General features: G+C 44.8%; 1 protein-coding gene across 1 annotated transcript in view; it reads right to left on the bottom strand.

The window, feature by feature from the left end:
- The window catches only part of tenm2a (teneurin transmembrane protein 2a), a gene marked incomplete at its 5' end in the record, with an annotated part of 148,820 nt that overhangs the window by 53,835 nt on the left and 70,870 nt on the right, over nt 1-24,115 (bottom strand). The window contains one exon of the mRNA XM_084550254.1: nt 7,582-7,791. Within this exon, the coding sequence (XP_084406380.1) occupies nt 7,582-7,791 (210 nt within the window). The remainder of the gene's footprint in view (nt 1-7,581; nt 7,792-24,115) is intronic.

Here is a 24,115-nt window from a genome sequence, read left to right as displayed (position 1 = left end):
GATTTCATTACAAAAGGCTCCAAATCCAGAAGTAGAACTCAAATGTTATTTGATATTTTGTTGTTTATTTCTCAGTATGTCAAAAGCAAAGCTCTTCGGCTAGCAAATAACTCCATTAACATCCCATTATGTGCTACTTTTGTCTCTGCAATCATCTGGTTCAGAGTAGGTGTCATATTTTCGGTCGATAATTTATTTGAGAAGGAAATTCCAGCTAAACAGATACATGAAATCTGATGATCATCTTCCCACAATCTGCCTCCCATTTTCTGTGTTTTGTCCATCATCATTTTTCGCCAGGTCTCCCAATCTTGTCCCTCCCTCCCTCTCTCTCCCTCTCTCTTTCTCTTTCTTTCCAGTTTTCTTTTTCACAACTAACAGAAGGTGTGTGTGAGCAATATTAGAGCACTCAGCACAGCGTGCGCCCTCATCTCCTGCTCTCAGACTTGGGGGAACATGTCAGCTAGAATCCAATACCGGCCCTTCCAACAATGAGCTAATGGACTGTTGAGTGAGAGAGCTGAAAAACAAACCGGGATGACTCAGACAAGAACACCCATTCACACATCACCTTTCTCCCTATGTGAATCAGTGGGGGATCTGAGCCCATCTTTAACGTGGATGTGAGCGAGCGAGTGTGTGTGTGTGTGGGTGGGTGTGTGTGTGTGTGTGTGTGTGGGGTTCGTACAGGAAAATCAATAAACCACATACTATACAGTACAGGAGAGCTTGACACAATTGCATCACTTCTTCGTGCATGAGCATGCTATTTGTTCACACGTTGCCAGGTGCATGTTCTCAATTGACAAAATACTTTTTTTTTCTTTACTAAAAAAAAAATAAATAAATCATTTCACATGTCAAGACAAACTGTCCACACCTTTATTCTACTGCTGTCTGAACTGAAATGTTGATATTGGAAAACACACCATATCATCAATGTTACATCTGGCTCCGAATCCCTGCGTTCCAACACGGATTGCGAATTCTTTCGTCAATGCTACACATTCCACTTTTTCAATATTTTACACATCCGAGCGTGGAATACATCATAATGAGTGTTTGTTTGCACATTGCCTTTCTCGTGCTGATCAAAGGTTGGAGTAGGCGCACATATGCACACATACGTGTGGGGCGAAAACAACAGAAGCAACCGCTTTGTCAAGCTGCGTGATCACACTTGCCCTCCTCCATTTGTCATCTTCTCTTCAATTAGATTAGAAAAGAAACAGTATGTGAGAGGGAGAGAGAGACGTGTGGATGTGTTGCACTCTCCTGTCTGCTTCTTTACTTTGATGTTTGCCAGACATGAGATTCGTAAGACGCATAAATGATAGCAACTTTACACACACGCTGAGACATAAGAGAAAAAAAATCTTGCACATAAATCCAGGAATTTAATGTATTTATAGAGCTGTTCCTTCGCAAGCTAAATAACTTTCACTCATTTCCTTTCTCCTAGACGGGTGTTTAGTGCAGATAGGGGGCAGTGAGCTGCCTCCAAACTCCAGCTGTAATGGCAGCCAGTCTGTAAGGTGACCTGATTCCTCCGCGATACCACTGGGACGCAGGTGTCACCAACATGGCCGTGAAGAACAGATGCTTGTGAAAGAAGAGAAAGGGAGAAAGAGGGGAAGGGGACGAGAGAAGGATGGGGCCTGACCCCTGCTACGCGGGGCCGACACAAAACATCTGTTTGCCTATGCAAAGATGCTCCTGGGAGAAACAGATACATGCATTGAAACACTCGCATATGCAAACATACCGCAGATGCAGTTACACAGCGGCAGGAAAAGGCAAACCCTTGAATCATACATGCAGAGTGTAAATTAATAGCAGGGCTTTCAGCGAGCTTTAAATCTTGTACTCCCCACCTCCTCCTTCCTATACAGCCTCATTCCGTGGTGGGGATTGTTTCCCCCTCTCTTTCATCTTGCTTTTATTTGAATTTCGTTTGTCCCCTTTGCCGAGATGTAACGCACTTTGAGATAAACCGTGTTTGTTAAAAGCACTTTATAAATAAATTTGACTTGACTTCCCCTCCCTGAAAGGCCCCTAGAAATGTGAAATAGCTCCTACTGCACCCTTTCTGCATAAATACTTTTATCTGGCTTAAGCATATCAACAATGCACACAACCAAAAGCCATATACTGAGAAAAAAAAAAAAAAAAAGAAAAGAAAATGGGGGGGGAAAAAAAGCTTGCACGCACGCATGCAGGCATGAGCACGGCCCCAGCGATGCAAAAAATAAAAGCAGGGAACCACACTAGCCCGCTGACTCCCATGTTTAAATCTGCGTAGAAAATGCATGCCTTTCGCCTTCGTTTGCTTTCCTGCCATAAATATTGAGCAGTTTTTTTTTCTCCATTCAAATTGGGATGAATAATATATGGCACACCTTGTATGGAAGAAGAATACATCATTTTTTTTGGTCCTAGTTTCCCGTAAACTGTTGTATTTGTGCATGTGCAGGCACTCTACACCACTAGGAGAGAGGATTCTTCTATCCCGCCACTACATATCTAAACAGGGCCTGAGTCATATCGACCACAGTTTGCACATTTTTTGCAATAAAGACATTTCGCTTACCGACTCAAAAGAGAAAAGGGAAATTCTGTTATCTGTCATCTAGCAGCAAATTCTATTACATGTCACCACATAACGTCAGGAAAAATCTAAATTCTGACAAAAGCATTGTCTGTAATTGTACGCATTTACTCTCTTTACAGCCTCTCGGGGCCAACGGAGCTGTCGTGTGCTGTCAGGTTAACTGAACAGAAATGCCGCGCGATATAACGTGATTGTTTCTTTTAGCCTGCGCTGAATCAATATTTGCAGAATAAAGTGGATAAACGACTTGTGTTTTACTCCTGTCATTGCTGAAACGTACAGCTGCGGAAATAAATGCTTAAAAAAAAAAAAAAATCAATTAAACTCTCACAAAAAGTTACACAACCTTTGGTGGAAGTTTAAAAAAGAGTCTCTCTAGACTTGATGCAAAATATTTATGATTGGAGACAAAGTGCTTCCTCTCTTTTTTTTTTTCTTTGCTGTTACAGAATGGGAGGTTGATGTCAGAGAAATTTCTTCTCATGAAGACTTCAAATCCACACAAAGAATCCTCAGAGCTCGCCGCGGAAAACAAAAGCACATTGAGAAGTGGGCTCTGCCTGAGGAGCAAGGCCGACGTGCCAGCCGTTTTTAATACACGGCGAGGAGAATGAGCGTGTTCCTTGGCCGCAGACACACAAATCTGACTAACCACTGGAACGGAGGCAGTGCACTGTGGAGTCTGCAGGTAAATGGGTCCAATAAATTAAGGTAGGGGACCGAGTCAGATGGATTGTCTGGTCGCTAAACTACAACTCGCAGGTAAACTAATGGGGGCAGTGGTTTTACCAGGAACCCACTGCGATAAAAGACAAAACATGCAACAGGGAAATAGAGCAATTAGCGAGCAGCCAAGCAGATTTTGTTCGACTTTATCTTTTCCTCCCTTTCACTCACCAGTCTGAGTAAACAGCGATCATGAAAAGATGTTCTCCCTTTTTTGTTTTCACAGCCACTTTTATTTATTTATTTATTTTGTGGAGAAGCTCAGAGCTCGAAGCTGTGACCCAGTTTATTCTGTCCGAGGTCCCCTGCGAGTGGAGAGGGGGGACTATGGCTGTAAGCTGGTGGGTTTGTTGCAGGCTAATCCCTGGAAGTTCATTTATGCTCGCCAACTCAAAGAGGCCTCATTCAGAAGAAGAAGAGCATTAGTCTGTCTGCTAACCTGCCTCCCCTGTAAAACACACTCGCCGCACACACAGACACACACTTCAGTGAGAGGCAAGGGCTCGTCACACCACATTAATCTCACAGTTTGTGTGTGTGTGTATGCTTGTGTGTGTGTGTGGCCAGCTGGCAGCAGGAACCAACCAAGGCAGTTTGTTTTGCTGCCCTGGATGGGCAAACAGTTTATTGACATTTTCTGTGGTTAACAGAGAAAAGTCATGGGGCAGGATGTGTGTGTGTGTGTGTGTGTGTGTGTGTGTGTGTGTGTGTACGTGTGCAGGACAGAAATGCCCATTCAGCAGTTAAAAAGGGATCATTGCAGGGCTCAGCTCCCTCCCCTCGCCCCCTCTCCTCCCTCCTCTACCCTTCTCGCTCCCCCCTGTCTCTCCATCTCTCTATTTCACGCCCCATATCTCCACTGCTTCCCCCTTTCTTTTTTGGAAAAAAATAAATAAATAAAAAAATCTGCCGCACCGGCCCCCACTGTTTTTCATGCACCCCCTCTCCGAGCTTATTGCAATGCTGCCCGTGTTATGAGGTGGTATATTCCCGTGTGCTGCCGCTGCTGCTGCTGCCGCCGCTGCTGCTTCATATGTCCTCTGTCTCAGAATGTCACATGCTCCTCATTTGTCATTCTTCTCAGAGCTCAGAGGCTGAGTGCAGAAGGAGAACTCGAGGTGAAACCAAGCCGTGCACAAAAACACACGCATGTGCTGACAAAGGGAGGGGGGGGGCATAATTCCCGCCTTGGTTTTATTATACACAAACACACACACACACGGGCAACCGGAGATAAAGTTAAAGACATGCATTTACACATGCGGACGCACACACACACACACACACAAACACAAACACACCGCCCCTGCCTTGGCTAGTCATCTCTGTCTAATTAGGAGGCAATAATCCGCTAGAGAAGAGTCATCAAATTCAGCCAAAAACAAACACTCTCCATGAGCAGAAATGCATGTGTGCATTTCACCCACACACACACGCGTATAAATGCACACACGCACAAATCATCCCACTGTTACGCAAATGTCACCCTTACATAAGCACCATTAGGAAGAATAACATCAGTGGAGAAGAAGGGACTGCGTCTTTGCTGTGCCTTTGTTTCTGTAGATTCGTTTCAACAAAGCCATTAAACATTCATTGCTTCGGCAGTGACTTGAGGTGGCTTCCCTGGCAGGAGATAGCTAGCCACTTTAGAGGAGGCTCGGGCTAAAAATAGCTTAGTGTTCCCCATGCATAATGAATGGCCAGAGACAGAGCTAGCGCAAGCTCTTTCCAGGAGCGATCTGCTACGCTCCGTTTGGCCGTCTCGGCTCTCCCGGCGTTCCCAGACAGGTGCTCCGAGCCAGACAGTATTCCCACATAAACACTCGCAAGACCAATTCCCAGCCAATCCTCTGCAACAGCGTTCCGTCCCCATTCTCCTGTCACGCTTCACCAGGAACACAAGTCATGTCTGTCCACCTGTTAGCTTAGGTAATGGTGGGCTACTTTAGGAGAACACGCACGCAAACACAAACACACAAACAGCATGCGGCTTCCTGAGGATTATCTCGCCGTGGTCAGTTTCTGCCTGGCTTGGTAAGGCTCATTTCCTGCCCAGCATCCACTCTCTACAGGACCTCACCAAACATGCACACATCCAGACAGACGAGCCTTTTCACGGCACATGCATAAACAGTCGCTGGTTATAGGTGTTTTCTTCTCTCACAGCCGTTCCTGTGCCTTCCAACATGCCAGGGTATGTTCACGTAGTGCCAGACTGCCACTCTAAACTCATTTAGGTCGATTTTAATGGATGCCCAAAGCCAAGGACCCTCTCTGCGCCCATTAGATCGGCAGCCCTGGCTGGGAAACGTGGCAATTTGCAATTTCATCTCAATGTTGTTCTTCCTCCATCCAAATATCACTCTCTCACCCTCGGAAGCTCTCATCAGTTTATCCAATTTTTTTTTTTTATTCATGCCCCCTTTTCCCTTTCCGTCTCCTTGACTTCCCGTGTGTCTTGGTGTCTGTCTCCCTTTCTCTGTCTATTTTTACTTTGGATGCTTTGGATGCTTTCTTCTCTCGATCCTTTTTGATTTTTTTTTTCACGCACGATGTCTCATTAAACAGCTTCAAAAGTCAAAGTTTGACTTTCTCCATCTCTGCTCCCATTTGCCACTTTTTGCCTCTTTTTCCCTGCCTCTCTGTCATTTTTCTTTCTTCTGTCTTTGTCTCTCTTGCTCGCTGTCTGCGCGTACATGCTCGGCGGAGACTGAAAGAAGCCCCGGAACAGAAAGTGTGGGTGTATGCGAACAAGAATGAGAGAAAGAGAGAGTGTGCCTGCGAGCCTCACTCTCCCTCTTTGCCAGTGTCTGCCATTAGGGTGTCAGTGGCAGAGTGAATTTATTTGCTGTGCGGTTACTGGGCTAATGATTGATGTTGCCCCAGCAAACAGTAAACCAATTAGAAAGCTGATGTAACGTCATTTTAAAAGCCTCCTAATCACGTTGCTCTTGAACCTGGGACCCGGGCCTTCCCTAATGAAGATTTATACTGGATCAAAGGAGAGCCTAACGCCATTAACAATAGATTGTATTCCACCAAAAATCACATTAGGACTTCTCTGCCCACCCCTCTCCCTCCCATCAGGCCTCTGCTAAATATATCTGCTGATTACAAGTGCAGATGCACAGAGGAATGGAGAAACAGGGGAAGAGCGGGAAAGGGAGGCAGAGAGGACAGAACGGCAGACAGTTGGCCCACAGTAGCTAATTGTTGAGAACGAACGCGGGCGCGGATGAACAAACTCATCACTGAAGATTTCTGCATGTGTGTTTATGTGTGTGTGTGTGTGTGCGTACGGGGGAGAAAAATAGCGGCGAGGTTGCTGATATGAGCACACAGGGCCTGTAACAGCCAACAAGAGAGAGTCTGGTGATGAAAGAGAAAGCTTAGAGCCGGGGAAACTAACTAGTTTGCCTTTGCTACAGTGATCCTCCTGCCGGCACTTAAAATTCATCATCCCCTTACCTTTCACTTTCTGGTGGATTATTAATGTCATATGGAAAAGAAGTACAAGCACACCTACTCACTGGCAACCAGTCTGCACTCTGCAGAGAGTAGAGGTTGCTCTCAGTTGCATCATTGTTTTCGGCGATAATTGACAAAGGTGGGAGGGTAACATTTAAACTGTAATCCATTAACAAATCGCAAATTGTCTGCTCAGAATTGTCACCCGAGCAAGAAGCAAGTGAACTTTGAGAAATGAGAGTATTTTCTTTTGCTAGTTGTTATTCTTATTCAAAAACCGGTGGGCTTTTAACAATACTTGTTATTTTGCAAACCAACCAAAGCCCTATATGGATCATAACAACTTTATTGTTGTTAATATTTAAATAGAAATGTATTAGAAGATTTTGATTTACCCTATCAATGAACACAATCAAATAGTTTTTTTTCCCCTCCATAAAAACAATAATCTCAAACAACCATGATCTGAATCTTATGTCTCTAATGGTACATTTTGTAATTTGTCATTCTCTTTGGTTTGATTCCCAGTCCGGAAAACAAATGCTGACTTCAGAGGAATGCAAAAAAAAAAGAAAAAAGACCAGACCAGAACAAGATGCGACATTAAATTAAAGCGAAGGATGGCTCGGCATTTTACTGAGCAACGAGTAAATCAGATCTGGAAATGGACACGTGATGAGGTAATGCAGTGACCCAGGTGATGGATGACATCTTGATGCAAAAACACAGCCCGTGAGAGGATAAAAGGATGGCCGGATGGAGCGCTCTCTTACCCGTGGAGGAGGGTTGGGCTCGGAGCAAGTATGAGTCTTCCGGGTGGGGCTCCAGGTGAGAGTGGGTGGAGTTTTTCTCCAGCAGGGGCACCTGGCATTCCCTGATCGGTGGAGACGGGCCGGGGGAGGGGTGGTGGGGGGCGGACGAGGAAGAGGACGGAAGGGACGGAGGGAGCAGGGTGGAGGAGGAGGTTGGAGGGAGTGGGCGACCTGGAGCATGGAGGGACAGAGAGAGAGAGAGAGGAGAGAGAGGAGAGAGAAGGACGGAGGGGACGTTAGACAAAACAGATGGCTCTGACTGACAGTGATACAGGGGCCCGTTCAAAGAGGCAGGCTTAATGAGGTATGAGGATATCTTTGATGAGTAGAAGCCAGAAACCTTTAAATGGTGAGTTCACCCAAATGACAGAAAAATAGATTTTCTTCTCCTCATCTCTGGTATCGTTCCAAATAAGTGAACGTCTGACTCCGATCCATTTCAGCTGTTTTCAGTCGACATTAATAGTTTTCATTCAATCTACTTTCGTTCAGATATACTGCACTCTTCCTGTGCAAACAATGAACTATAAAACAATAACTATTACATTTTTCTCTGGTAGGTAATACCCCCAAGATAAAATAAAACTAAATGCATTTTGTAATTTGATTAAATCCTTTCTTTAAAACCTGCAGCATGGATAAAAGGACCTGCTGCGGGATACACTCAGCAAAGTTAACCTTTAAGTAAGCCTGCTTCTTGGAACAGCCCCTGATAACGGTGATGTAAAGCAGCTCGGATACAAACACAGATGAAGCTGGAGAGACTCTGCAGAGATATAGATTCACACGGAAAGCCCACGGATTTCCTAAATACGGTAATGAGTCACAAAGAGACCTTGGAGCTTTCGTTGCACACGCTGTCGAAACTGCTGACGTCACTGCAACTTAAGCACCACGACCATGGGAATCTTTCCACGGACTGATTTATGGACATTAATCTGCCAAAATGATTTTTTCAGCTCTCTGCGCAAATGCCAGAAACGATGCAGGAACATATCCATCATCGTGAAGACATGAACTGCACCCACCCTGGCCATCACTTTAAGATATTATAAAACATCACAACAAACTCAGAAGCTGCATGTCATACCATCTGATTTCCTACGGCACCCAACAAAAATAAAAACATAAAAGTGTCCCAAATTGACTGATTTATGCCAGTTACACTCTAGTATCTGCAAAGTATCAGCAACCAGGATTTACTGGCCACACCAGACCAAATAAAGCCATCGGTGCGTATTAAATTAAGCAAGTCTTCTCCCAAATAGCCCCACTAACGATGGAAGAAGACGTTCATGAGGACCTACATCACCGCGCGATCGTCCTCTACATGGGTAAGACAAAGGAAAGTTAACAGCCAAGTCTTTAAATAGTATGAGCCATGGGATGCGTGGACACAATCAGGCTGTCCCATCCACCAGAGAGGGAAGCAAGGGATGGAGAGAATTCGCTCTACTCTCCAAAGGTTTGGAAACAAGGACAAAGACAAATCTAATAAATTCTATTTAGAGACGGCTCAAAATATAGAATAATTATGTCTGCCATATTTGCAGCTCAATCAATCAACAAAACGGCAAGAATGAGGTCACAGAGTCCAGCTTATCCACTGTAGGACTCAGGTTATTATAACTACTAATTGGATAGGCGACCAAAGAAGTTTTAATATAATCACTTATTTTCTCTAGTCAAAATGATCGCCCCGGGCGGCGGAAAAAGTTTTCTTTATACGCATTTACAAATAAATCTCTTTGAAATAAATCTCTTTTTTTTTTTTTACCCTTTCTCTCAGGGATGCCTTGTCCTTCACATTCCACTGCAACAATATAACAATTCAAAGAAATAACAGGTCAGCTCCAATTTTATAAACTTTGTCCATTCTTTCTTGAGCCGCTGAACGATTCATCAGGAAAATAGAGACATTACCGTGCGCAGTCTTCTTTCCCTTTCATTGTGCCTTCTCTCCGTCTTTTCATACAGAATAAAACCAGACAGGAGAAGAGGAGGAGGAAGACACAAAAGTATTGAGAGTTTGACGAAAGAGACGAGATCGTTGAACGTTCATCATCGCGCCGTTTCTTTTTTTTTCCCCTCCCTCCTTTTCTCCTTTTTCGGCACGTCTTCGTAATACAGATGTGGTGTGATTGTAATTTGACAGCATTCACCTTCCCATCACAGAGTATTGACAGAAATCAGAATCTCTGAAGGCCGTGATAGATGAGGGAGTTTTTTTTGTTTTGTTTTGTTTTTTTAGTTGACGGTGCAATACTGCTTGCATCAGGGAAAGTACCTGGGAGAGGGTGGAAGGAAGATCAATGGAGACGTCGTTTAAGAAACAAAGACGTACAGCGGTTGTTGGCCAACCTGCCCATCTGTGCTGCATCGAAATGAAGCGCATTAATCACGGACCTCGGGTCCCGTCTGGTCTTTGTAGAAATGTATTTGACAAAAACAGGGGCCGACCGAGGCCTCTGCGGTGCTGTCCAAAATGCTCCACCGTGGAGCTTTGCGTCATGGAAACCAGAGCTAGGATCGATCCCCACGTTAACTGCACCCCAGAGGGATGCCAGCCTTGTCTTCTGTTTAGGTATGTGTGTGTGTATGTGCCTGTGTGTGTGTGTGTGTGTGTGTGTGTGTGTACGGTCAATCTCTTCAGAGCAAACAGAGAAAAATGGATAAACAATGGCAAAGCAAACACTGTGCCCGAGAGGAGGGAAAGGGAGACGGACAGGGAAGGGCGGTGAGAGACGGACAGAGACGGGGGGAGAGACAGGGAGGTCACAGGGGTAACCAGGAAGAGAGACAAGAGAGGGGGGCGGTAATGAATGGAGAGCGAAGAGGACACAGAAAAGAGGACGGTCCAGGCGCAATGAGCTGACAAAACTTATTGCCAATAAAGAAACAGGGGAGAAAGCAATAGAGGATGGTAATTAGGAAGGGAAGAGGCAATAAGAGGGGACTGAGGAAGATGGGGGGGAAAAAAATGGAATAAAGAGGTAAAGGAGGAATAAGGCACGGCACACATGCAAAAAGGCCATTGATCTAAATTAATTGATCACTCACTCTTCAAGGGAGGCCGAGAAAGAATCAATCTATTTGCATATTTCACAAGGCCTGCAACGAGGCTATTGGTGACGAGCGGGTAACGAGGAACGTCCAGTCTGCGTGTAGCATCTCACCTTTAAGATAGTTCCACTGCATGTTTTTTATCACTCGGACCGTGTATATTTATATCTCTATACATTTCTTTTTTGCGCGTGAGCTCGCGCACTTGAGGTTATGTGTGTGCGAGCGCAGTTATTAATATTTTAAATTACTTTAATTACAAAAAAGGAAAAATTGCACCAGTTGGCCAAAAGCAATTAAGGGGCCTTTAATCTCCTTAGCAATTATGCTGTGGGGCATCTTTAACTCAGTCATTTCTGCCCGCTACATTTCCAGAAAGGTCAGTGGAAATTGCTTTGTGTTATTAGAACAAAGACTTGGCAAAGAGGCTCACGTGGTTCTCTTGACGATCTGTTCGTGGCCATCCTTCAGCCGCCTCCCCGGCCATCTGTATACGTCTCTCTGCCCGTCTCTCACTCTTTGGATCCGCGGCCCTCGCGCAAGTGTTGATTAGTGTGAAAAGGAAGTGCATCACGGGGATGAGTCTAGGCGTCCTAAGACGGCAGCACTGTGCTACAAAGCGTCAGCGGTGTCCCTTGATGATTTTGGCTACGGCGCCAAAAAAAAAAATATCATCATTAGTTTGTTGCGCGGTCACCGGGCTTTGACTTCCTTTTAGTGTGACTCATTCAAGTTTATGAGCTTTGCCTGTTGCTGTGCTTGTGGAAGTCTCCTCTGATTCATCTCAGTATGAGTTTCGTATTAATCTATTGTTTCTGCATAAAGCTATTCCTCACTGTGCGATGGCATTATGCATCGCATATAAATCTGCGTATTGACACCGCTTCTCTTCCCTTCCCGAGCCTCTATTTCCGTCCCCGTCGCTCCCTCCATCCGTCCATCCGTCCACCCATCTGGCTGAGGTGAGGAGTGGTAGGCCGAGGAGAGGGGAGCGGAGTGGAGCGAGGGATGGAGCGACAGCTGGAGCCCAGTCAGACAAGGAGAGACAAATTATCCCTCTAACGAGAGCCATTCATCATCTCTTCATCTCTCCCTCCTCTCATCCCTCTCTTCCTCCACACCTCTGCTCGAGACACGGCACACCTGGATGGCGACTCTGGCAGGGGCCCGCGCCGATCTGCGGCGCAACTTTACGCTTGACGTTGTCCTCGTTTAGCGGCTGCTCCTTAGTCAATCAGCACGTGCTTTTGTGGAGACGACGGAGAATAACTGGAGGGGGAAAAAAGAAGATCGGGGAAGAACGCGGTGGGGCCGATGAATGAACGGGCTTGTGCGCGGGGAAGAGGGAGGAAAAAGAAACGACACACCCATGCTGGCACATGCAGAGACTCATTACCATGGCTGCTGTCAGCACAGATGTTGGACTGAGGGGGAGCTGTCAGTCAGTGTGTGTGGGTCTAACTATACACATATACGAGTGTGTGTATGTGTGATAGTGCCTGACAGTGATCCGAGGGCTATTTAGACAGCTGTTGACACAATAGGTCCTTTTCTCTATTTATCTATACAAGTGCAGTCTGTCTCTTCCATCGCTCTTCCTGCTCCTCGCTCCCTCCTTTTTTTATTTTTTTCTCAAGTCCTCGCCTCCTCTTCCCTCTTATTCATTGCCTTTTAATATTTCACATTTAGTCCGACTGTGGCAAGACGCACACCTGTTGTCGGCGGCATGTGTGAGCAACAAATGGATGTCGCAGCACATCCAGGAACGGCTCGTCGTGCCACAAGCGTGGTGCTCTCCCACGGCCTCCCCCTCGCTCTTCTTTCCCTTCGTAATCGTCGCCATCTCACAAAATGAGTGATAAAGCGAGTAGAAGGGGGTGGGGGTGGAGATGAGAAGATGATTCAACAGACGTGTTTTTTAATTAATAAAGTTGGGCTTCCGTAGCCTAAAGAGACGATTGTATCACCGGCGCTTTCTTTGATGTGTAACAGAGTGTCTGGGTTCGTCTCTGGCCTGGAGCTCTCCTCTGCTCGTGCTCAGTTCCTCTCTTTCATCTCGCCCGCATCACTTCATCGCTTCACAACTACGGAGGCCCTTTTCCCGAGCAGCCAGATCGCACACACGCACAAACAACTGAGAGCCGTGGCTAAAGATGCCTTCCAGTTAGTAAAAAAAAAAAAAGGTGCTATCCAGGCTTACAGTATCACATTGTTCTGATGCATCACGGTGTTTTTTTTTTTATTTCCAGCATTAGAACTATAATCCTTTAAAGAATGTACAGTTCAGAAACACCGGGAGTTTTGGAAGAACGATCTATTAAAAATGATTTTCATCTCAATTTCTGCTCCTACGTACCCAAAAGCTGAGCTCCCTGATCCACTGTAGTCTACCTGTTCCAACTGTAATAAAATGACTTTGAACAGGATATTATTAAGATCATTGATCACATATAATTAGACTTTTTTTCACGCTTTCCCAATTTTGAGATGTTAGGTTTTCAGATGTGACAGCTAAATAAATATGCACCAGTATATTTTAAACAAATCTGTTACAGCTACACTCCACAATCCTACAGGATGACTGAGAATTACTCATTCCACTTGAAAACTTCAGAATATACTATCTGCGATGCAATTAACTCAATGATTGTTATTTTAGTAATCCAATATTTAGCCAAAAGTTGATTTGATTTTGACAATTCCCCGTGTGCTCATTATATCAAGCCAAAGAGCAAACTGGCAAAGTTGGAAAATTACAGCCTGCGTGCCAGGATGTGCACAAAAAGAATGATCTGATGCAGAATTCTTTCTAAAGAGAAATGCATATGCAGAGCAAAGAGATGAAAAGATGAACCAAGAAAACCTCAAAAGACTTTAACCTTGGTCGATCTTTTCAATCACAAATCAAACCCCACCTCTACAAAAGACGGCACTGAGGTCATTCAGAAGTAATAGGTTCTGATGATTGGTATCCTCTTAACAATATCGTTTGGCCTTCATGTGATGTGAAGTGTGCAGGAATAATAGAAACCAATTACAAACTAATATGAACTGAAATTTTAATGAACTGAATTACAATGTTTATCGTCTCATCAAGGATCTGAGCACAAAGTAGCAGCGGCACGCACAGACCTGAACGCTCAGACATTACATAGTTATTAACTATGATTTGCTTTGTATATAATCTTGTTAAAGTACATACAGTATACAATCAAGACAATTAAAGACACCTAAGGGCTTAAGAAAATATACTACTGAGGTGAAGGGAAATGTCAAAGTTTGTTGCGTGTTTTTTTTTTTTTCCTGCATGTTTCGGTTGAAATGCGCCCTGAATAAAACCCAAATGGCGTGCTACCAGACTCATATTCTGATAAGGATTGACGCTTACTCTTATCTTACTCTTACCCAAAATGATCACACACTTTTTGAATTTATCCAGATAACAACAAAACAAACATCTCTGCTTATGCACACACGCGGCACGCACATGAACCTTCACATTCATGCAGTCTCATACTACTGGGTTCTGAATTGGGCTCTCGCCCCGATGATGACTGTGATAAGGCTCCAGTCCCCCACCGCCTGCAGCCCCCTGGAGGATAAGCGGTAATAGATAATTGATGGATGGTAGGCGTTCTGAAAGGAAAGAAACCCGCCGCTTGAATTCTAACGACGCATTTCTCAGTAATTCAAACATCTGGGTCAGGAGTGTCAATCCTCACTCAAGAGGCTGTTTTTTTTTACTTTTGGAGGATGAGAGAGAGCTGAGGGCAGGTTTAACCTGACACAGACAGACACACTCAACCTTGAGACCCAGAAGCACAAATGCAGTCCAGGTTCTGTCTGCATCTGTTAATTGAAACATGCCTCCATGTTGCTGGAGGTATGTGCTGAGCATCTGCAGTTCTTAGTGTGTGTATTTGTGTGTCCATGCCATGGCTATACATAGCATTAGGATGCTACGGCACACTCATGCTGTCCACTGTCAAAGATGTCCACTGTGTAACTTGGGGCAAACCATAGAGGCTGCATTACCATATAAATTACATCCATGTTGTTGCTGCCGCTTTGGATTGATGGTATTGTTATGGATTCTGTGCATCAGACCCTCATTGAAAACAATCAAAATAAATAGCCTCCTCCTCCCACATCAATGCATGCACACGCACGGGTGAAATGCACAAGCACACATGGCTGTAGGTGCGCACACATGTGCGGTGCAAGTGGAAACGCCACACAAGCACGCAAGCCCAAAGTGCAATGGAATAGACACCTATTCCTCTCAGCCTTCCATTACCTCTAAACGTGCACTGTAACAGCTAAAAGGAGCAGATCTGCAAAGGAGGGAATATAAATGTCTGGGTGTACAGTGTGTGTGCAAAACCTGTAACAATACATCAGCTTTTTTTTGCCGCTGTTGTGTTCACTCAGCAGCCCAATGCACATTAATGAATCAAACTGATAGTGGCGGAAAGCGAGTAAATTTCAGGGATGAGAATACAATAAATATAAATCAGCACCAAAGTAATACCCCTTGCACTATATAAATACTGTATACGTATATAAACACACAAAAATAAATCTTGCTTAAAAAATGTCACCCAACCGTTCCACGCATTCGTATTCCAAAATACAGCGATGGCAGCTGCGCCACATCAAACACGAGGACAATGCGAATAAAAGCGCTTTCTCTTTCCGCTGCTATGTTTTCTGCCTAGAGAGAAGTGTTTGTGGGTGACATGAATAAATTCTTTGATTACTGGAGATAGCACTTGGTCTCAGCACTTAGCGAACACACTAACAAAACAACAGGAAACCTGCCAGCAGCTTTGGACAAACCATCTGAGATTTATATTGTATCTGCGAGACCAATAACTGTGGGTTGGCTATTTCCACTGGAGAAAGCTTTTAGATGTTGCAGCACAAAAATCAGCGGGGTGAGAAGCCGGTTGAAGCCTCTCCTCCAATCTGCCGTGCCGCTGAACCGCTCGCCTGACAGTTTAGTTCACAAGAGCGAAATTGTAAGGTATAGATCCAGTGTTATGGGCATGAATTGGGAGAGGATCATTATTGTCTAACACAAATTAAATGCCACATTTTTACCTGCTTGCAAGTGAGCATAACACTGCAAAAGTAAGTTGCAGTTAATTTAAGTTAAAAGCCAGCTTTGACTAAAGCAATAATTAATGTTTACTGAAAGATTAAAACGAGGCTGATACAGTGTTCAGATAAAGATGAAGGTAGGAATTTGGAAAGTAAGAGCCTTTGCCAAAAATAAAAACTTAATTCAGTGCTCAAAACAGCTTCACTAATTAGCACTTAACTGTGAGTCATCGAAGCTTAGATTAAATGTTTACACCAGTTCAAGACACACTGAATTTCTACAGCGCTATTGTGCTTCTTGTTATATCTGCAGCACGCAATCTTTTTTTTTTCTATACAGTGGATGGAAAATGTCTTTATTTCCGTTTGCAAAGATCACAATTCACACAAATTTTGAAATGCAAAAGCAAAACCATCCCTCGCTGTCATCTGAAAAAAAAAATAAAACAAAAATAAAAATACTGTCATGAAAAATCGAATGCATACGGAATTTCTCATGAAAAGAGGAATGAAAAACACAAGGACGCACCGGCTACAGGAGCCCACATTTAACATCATATTCTGGATGCGCTTTCATTTTCACACATGCACAGGTGCCTACACAAATACCTATTCAACGTAGCGGGGGCCCCTGCTGAACCGTGCGCCAATTGCCGCGGTTGCTATGACAATGCGGTTCGGCACGAACAAAAAAAGAAAAAAAAAAAAAAAAGGTACAGAAAAACAAAGAGAAATAAGAACGGTGAGTGGTGGAGGAACCACAGAGGAAGACAAGATGGTGAGTGATCCGGATTTGTTCGGCGCTTTGGATTGCAGATTGCGACCCTGCGCGGCGAGAGATAGCTCGTCTCGTGAATAAACTTAATTTCAATGAAATCATTTTTACGTGCTGTAACGTTGTGTGAAGTACGTGCATGCGTGTGAGGCTGAGTCAGCAGTCTCCGTCGGCTGTGAGCAAACACATGCCTGCACACACACACACAGAGAGAGAGAGAGTCCCTGGTATCCTCTACGGTGGGATCAGCCAGAAGAGGGGTGATGTATTTAGAGCCAGCGGATAATGACTGTACTGTGGCCTGTTGCTGAGAGAAACCTCTCCTCTCTTTGATGTTCTGCAGTCTCTATTTATAGTAACAGCAGAGAAAAGGGACTGAGAGCTGGGAAAAATACAATAATCCACATTATGCTCTCCCTAACTAGCTTACTGTTGAGCATTGTTCTCTCTCTCAAGGTGAACAGGCTCGAGTCTCCACACCATTCGTGCCTCTCGCACCTCGGCTCGGACGTGTTCTGCACCAGTGTTATTATTTACCAGAGCGACGCAGCATTGCGAAGAAGTTGGGAGTCTGCCGTCACCTCGGATGGCTTTTGCGTGCCCACGTTTCAAGCGGTGGTTTCGCAAATAATGGGAGAATGCACAATAGAATCTGATTGATTCCGTTGGGTTTCACAACGGTTCTTTCATATTCCAAAGGCCACTGTCAAAGAGATAATTGTCTCCCTTAACAAAAAAAAAATAAAATGGTTGCGAAGAAGGAAAATTCTAATCAACCCGCATTCTTTATTTCTGTGCAAACAGGTGTGCAACTGGGAAAAGAAAAAAAAGCTTATGGAAAGTAATCTGAAAGTAAACCAGAAAAGTAGGCAGTAGTAAATGACCACAGTATTGGGCTCTTTTGTACCACAAAAGATGGAAGAAAATGGTGGTTATGCAGTTCATTTCAAAGAAATTTTGTGATTTTGGTAATAATGGCTTGTACACAACACTTCTTCAGTAGAACTTCTAAAAAAAATCATGTTATTTTGCCCCAAATTGACTGTTTTACCACACATACTGTTGTATAAATAGTAAGAGCTAGAGTCTATCTACCTACCTGTCTACCTATCTACCTACCTTTTCTCCAAGAACACGCAATCGCCATGCAGTCTTACAATTAGCACACCTTGCATCAGCTGACATCAGCTGACTCAGAGGAATATGGAAGTCCCCACGCTAATGGACTTCACATGCAGTCGTGCATGTGAAGGCGTACGCCTAAGTGTGTATTTCGAGGAGAGCTTGTTTGCGGTCCCATTCTGCGCAAACACTCTCTTGCAAACGTGATGCAACTCCCCAGGGCACAACCTGCAAACGCTTTCAGCTCATAAACAGTTGTGCCCAGCCAAGCACAGGCAAAAAAAAAAAACCTTTACTAGGCACAGGAGGACAGACAGCCCAGTCAAATGTTAGACTATTAGACTGTTAGTCTCACCCCTCTCTACGAACCACAGACCTCGGAGACAAATAATAAATGCTAATCTTTGTAGGACGAAGCCAAGTCAGTCAGTTTAAGCTGAGAGCGTTGAATGAGATTTTTAATTACTGCATGACCTGGGGTATATTAGCGCATATTAATGAGGATCATTAACCTAGAGGTAACTAAGACCCCTCCTCCTTAACTACAACTGATAGCACCTCTGCTGTCTGATGCCAAACTATCAGTGTGTGCGTGTGTTTTTTTTAAAGATATATTTTACAGATGGCTTGTTTTACCCTTTGAAATGAGCTGCGTATCTCTGGTAAATGTAAGTACGTATCTGAAGTCATTCTCCTTTTACAATTGAGGAATTACACGGATGAAAGTTTGAATCTTCGGCCAAAAAATAAGAGAACCACCCAGTGCCGAATGCGGGACCTTGGCTTGTTACTTTTTGTGCCCATTTGTTGCAGATGAAGGATGACAGGGGCAGCTGGCGTAGATATTTCATACGCTTTTATGCAGCCTCAGACAAAAAAAATAAAATAAAAAAAATTAAATAAAACATTTTCAACGGGAAGCAAGTAGGCGCAGCACAGAGCAAAATGAAAGATGAGGAGAAGGGAAGAACAATTTCAATTGACATATGCAAAGGTCAAGGTAATTTCAAAGGATAAAGAAGAGGACAAACAGAAAAAAGGGAGAAAGTTTCGGTCCCATCTCTCCTCCGCTACGAGAGGTTGGAGGGGAACCGAGGAGGTCCCATTTTCCGCCCCCCGCAGTGTAAATGTCAGGGATGATATTGACGTCATCCACCCATCGCTTCTGCACCCACCCACCCACCCAACAACCCCCATCCCTTTTCTCTGGCCACGTGTGTCAGCTTCTGTCTTGTAGTGCCATTACACTGCAGTCTCAGAGGTATAAAGGCAGGTGCTTTTATCTCAGAAGAGGGCAGACCGGCCGTATTTGGCTTATAACATTTCCCAAGCGTGCGCACACAAACCCATTCATGCACAGATGTACAAATACACTAATGCACATGCACGCTCTCTCCTTTTTTTTTTTTTTTTTTATATCTCTTACTCTGTCCATTTCTCCCCACTCTCCTGTCTCAGCAGTTTATCCTTTCATCTTTACATAACTCTGAGGTCCCTCGGTGACCTGCTCTAAAAGTAGTCGTTCCACAGTATACACACACACGCGACGCGGCTAATCCGCGGTGCAGGGACCCATCCACCTGAGGCTCGTTTTCCCGCTCCAAATCTATCTCACATCGCTACGCGTGTCGATACACCGGCCGACCTGAATAGAAAACTCCAATCGGATAATGAGCAGACGGCCGGCGCGAGGGGATCCAGCTGCACCGATTCACATATATGATATATATATAGGGCAACACAGCAGAAGGAACGGGCCTCCTTTTTCTGCAGTGAATCCAAAGGAAGAATGGGACCCATGGTGTCGAGAGTTCTGGGTGGTTACGTGCACAATGGAGGGAATCACTTGAGCAGTGAGCTATTCTGTCTGCCGCTGGTATGGAATAATGGGCATAATGCCGCTCGCTGGTAGCCTGTTACGATATATAATCTGATGGTAAGTGCAATATGGCTGAATGCACCACACAGTGTTCGCACCGTTTGAATTCAAGTGGGGCTGTGGTGCGTTTTATGCAAATCGCGCGCCCGAATGTGTGCACCAGCCACTGTGTGTATGTGTGTGTGTGTGTGTGTGTGTGTGTGTGTGTGCGTGTATGCATCTGCCTTCAGTACACTATGCATTAATTGCCATTCCCAGTGGTCGTCAAAAGAGCGTAGGGCTCCTCTGGGACATCTGCACCTTCATTAGACTCTACTGATCATCACGCTGCAGCACCAAGAGAGGCCCTGCTCCCCTCTTTCATCACTCCTTCTTCAGTTCACTACTCCCTCGCCTCTCTCCCACTCTGCCACTCCCGCCCATTTTTTATGCGCTGCGTTATTTCTCAACCAGAGCCCCGACAAGCCATTTTTTATTTTTATTTTAGAAAACATATTATTTCCGCGGCATTCCTGGGATTATTAAGTCGGCGCGGAGAGAGAAAAATCGGTGAGAAAAGTTGCGGGGTAGCTGGACTTAAACTCGTCCGCTCAGCGCTCGCTTCCAAACCGCTCCGCCGCTGTGTACCCTTCTCCCTCAATTTGTAATGGCTTATGATTTCACTGCCTCCCTCCCTCTCATCCTTCAATATTTCTGTCATCCCCCCACCCTCCCCGCGCCCCTCCTGCACTTCCTCTCCGCCCTCATCTCACACGTTCTTTTGCATTTTCATTCCCATTAGCCTTCCTTTCGTCATTATCTCTCAGTTAATACTTCTTACTCTCCCGATCCCGGTGCAAGTGGTTCTTACCCCCGGGGGGTAGGTTCGCTCGCACTCCACAGACCCCTACAGACATGTAACGCACACACCCCCATCTCCCCACCAACTCCTGCAACTCATCCCTTCTCTCTCTCTCTCTCCCCCTCTCTCTCTCTCCCCTCCTTTCTCCGCAGTGGATGAGAGACGCCAGCTGGAGGAAACAGAGAGAAATGGGCCCAATTACAGCATTGGGAACTGAAAGTTGGCTAATTAACTCTAATTCGCTAACAAACTGGTTTTTCACCAAGAATCATCTTTCTCTGTCACATGGCATACACATGCACGAGAACCTACGTTTGCATGCGCTGCTAAAAAAAAAAAAATGCATAGACATCCATCCACATCTGCACAACAGCAGGTACACGCACGCACGCACACACACACACCAAACACAAAACAGAAAAACACCCAAACTCTTTTCCCATTTACACACACACACACACACACATGCCCACACAAACGCGCACAGACCCACTTGCTCAGCTGTATTTACTGCAAGGGCAATATGTTGATTACGTTAGAGCGGCTGATTATTGCACTGTGACAGTAAAGGAAACAAATGTCTTTCATAGGCAGGCATCTATCTCCGCGAGAGGGCTTCTAGCTATAGACTGTAGCAGCAAATGACTGCGCTGTATCCAGCTATGACAGACAAAAGAAGGAGTGCAGGAAGAGGGGGAAGGGGGGCTGGGGTGGGAATGAAAAAAAAAAAAGAAATGATTGCACACATGAGTTGCGGGGAAAAGAAAAAAGTTAGAGGAGCCCCAGATGGAGAGGAGAAAACAGATGAAATAATGGGTGGATGGATGGCGACACGGGGTTAGGAGACGGGTGAGAAGCAGAGATTACTTGTAAAACTGTTAAGGAGTTTTTGGAAAATGGTGGTTGTGGGGGGAGGACAATAGGTTTATCCGGAGCAAAAGACACTAACGGGGGGGTAGAACACAGGCGCGCACATTGCCACACACCGCCTCACACACCTGCAGACTGTAGGGTGTCTCATTACTAGTGCATTACACACTGTGTAGGAAATTACAGCGTAGGCAGCACTTGTCACTGTTGAGTTATCAGAACAGGTGTCCAACGGGTGCAACTTCTCTGAAGTGTCAGTCTGATCCTGAACAGACACTCATCGCACGCACACACACACGCGGTATGAGTAGGAAGGGTAAAAGCCTCTCTTAAAGCCATTGTTAGTCAGGATATCCTCTCATCCCTCTCAATGGACTGTGAAATCCTCCTGGATTACCAGACATGATAAGTAGCCTCTTTCATATGTGTGCGATGATACACATATGTACATTGACTGCAGACATGCATGACATACACCACGGAACAGATGGTTTTAAATGCAAAAGATTTCACGCGCGTTCGTCCATTTCTCCCTTGCATTACCTGCTTTCCCACCTCTTTCACCATTTTCTTTCCCATTGCCATCCTCTCCAACCTTCCCCATTGATTCCACTGCAAGAGATTGATAGTTACCTCTTCCTCTCTCCCGCTCTGTTTCTCTGATCCACCTCCTTTTCGTTTTCCACTCGCTCCCCCTCTGTCCCTCTCTCACACCTCATTAGTAATGCTAATACCCCAAGTAATAGAGGACACAATTCAGTGTATGCGTGTGTGTGTGTGTGTGTGCGTGGACATGACCACACACTCTGGAACGGACTGCGTCTGGGAAGGGGAGATGAGTTTCCCCCTCTGATCCCATTTCTCCGTCTGGGCTCTGCTCTCCTTCTCGCCGGGAGAAAATCCGATGGAAATGCAATCACAATCAGTTAGGGTTCAGACAAGAACGGACACACACACACACACACACCACACACACACACACATGCGCGCACACGTGCACACATGCAAGCACACGCAAACATACACTCAATTCCACTACCGCAAGGGAGCCATGCAGAAAATTGTTTTGGACATAGTGATGAGGAGAGGGGGGTCGGGGGTGTGGTGATGGGGGACTTTTTAATTTACATTTTTAATGTAAAATATCATTCAAAGAGGGAAAGTTAGGCATCTCATTATACTGCTTCTTTATTACACACAAGGCACATCAGTCTCTGGGTACTGTGTCCTGGAAAATATGCACACTCACACGTACATATAAACACATGCGTGAACAACCTGCGGAGCCCTCCAGTCATAATCACCCAGTTAAAAATGGGGCTCTTCCACAGACACCATAAATCTGGCATAATCTACTCTGTCTCCCAGTTATCATCAATCAATGATAATTTATGCCTATGGACCCCCCCCCCCCAAAAGCCATCCAGGAGGGGGTTCACTATTAAAAACTTTGAATGGAAGGTAAACTCATTATATGAGATGGTGTAATGCAGCTGCATTAGGTAGTGGAGGATTTAACTTTCATCCCTGCTCAAGACGAGTGGATAATGGTAGCTGCTCATCCTTGAATGACAAAATATTCAAAATATATGACCAGTAAGACTAAGACAGATCCGCTGCTACAGTTAAGGCATTCTTAACGTTTGGTACTACTTCGCATAATCAATTCAAAATTGACATAATTTCATGTTATCTCCCAAACATGAATCCCGTAAACAGGTTTTCCAAATGGAGAACGCCAAATCTGGTTGTAACATTAAAAACAAACTGTGAGGTGAAAGGCATTGAAGCACGCCGTATATGCAAAGCAGTGGTTGGTTCAGCTCTAATTGACAAAATCTGCTTTTATTGCACATCTATACATCGGAATTTCGAACGGCTCCATTTTGGACTTTTTAATGTCATCTTGTAACCCAGACAAAGTACTTTAGCAGCTAAGAGGCAGATGTGTTTTTTTTTTTTCACCAAATGGCTGCCCTGTGTGTCTGTTCTACACAGTCTGCTGACTTCCACAACAGCACAAATGCACTAAATGGTTCACGGAGAGAAATCATAATCTTCATCTCTCTCAACTCTTGCTCTATCAAACGAGGCATTTAGCGCCTTCAGCGTCGCCCTGCCTCGGAGGTCACAGCCAATGATGTCATGCCAGAATGAGACTATGTGGCCCTCACGGGCCCTTGGGGCTCCCTGTGGCAGGCTGTGTCATAAACGATCATTGCCAAGCCATCGGTCTGATGTACAGGATCAAACACCTGCAGGAACACTAGTGGTGATGTCTCTAATGGCATGTGTGCATGCTTTTCCCTCTGAATGTATAGTACTGTGGCACTTTATGTATTTATATTCTTATCTATAACGCAGTGCCATCAGGGAGGCGTCTGATATTCATCCTGTAGCATGACGACTACACCAGACGCCCAGTCCAAGTCATAACTTACTATCTTCAGCAACAAGACGACAAAGAAGTTTTGCAACAGATGGTCTGACCCAGAAGAGATGCTGGATCTCAACATCATGGAGTCAGTCTGGATTACATGAAGAGACAGAAGACACTGAAAGACAATAATTCCACAGCAAGATCTGTGGAAAGTTCTCCAACATGCTTGGCACAAGCTACACGCCAGGAAAAAAACTGTGTGCAAGTGTAGCTGGTAAAATTCGTTTAGAAAAGGATGTAGTGGTCACATCAAATGTTTCTTGTTTTTCTTAACGAAAATTTGCATGAATTTGACTGTCAAAAAGCTACTCGTGCATTATTGTTGAAAGCATCCTCACTTTAGTTTCAATGCGTGAACCTTTCCCCCGGTACCATATATGAAAACCATCTGCAGTCAGCACT

This window comes from Chelon labrosus (genome assembly GCF_963514085.1).
Source record: "Chelon labrosus genome assembly, chromosome: 8".
Lineage (NCBI taxonomy): Eukaryota > Metazoa > Chordata > Actinopteri > Mugiliformes > Mugilidae > Chelon > Chelon labrosus.
This window is presented reverse-complemented; position numbering and strand designations above follow the sequence as displayed.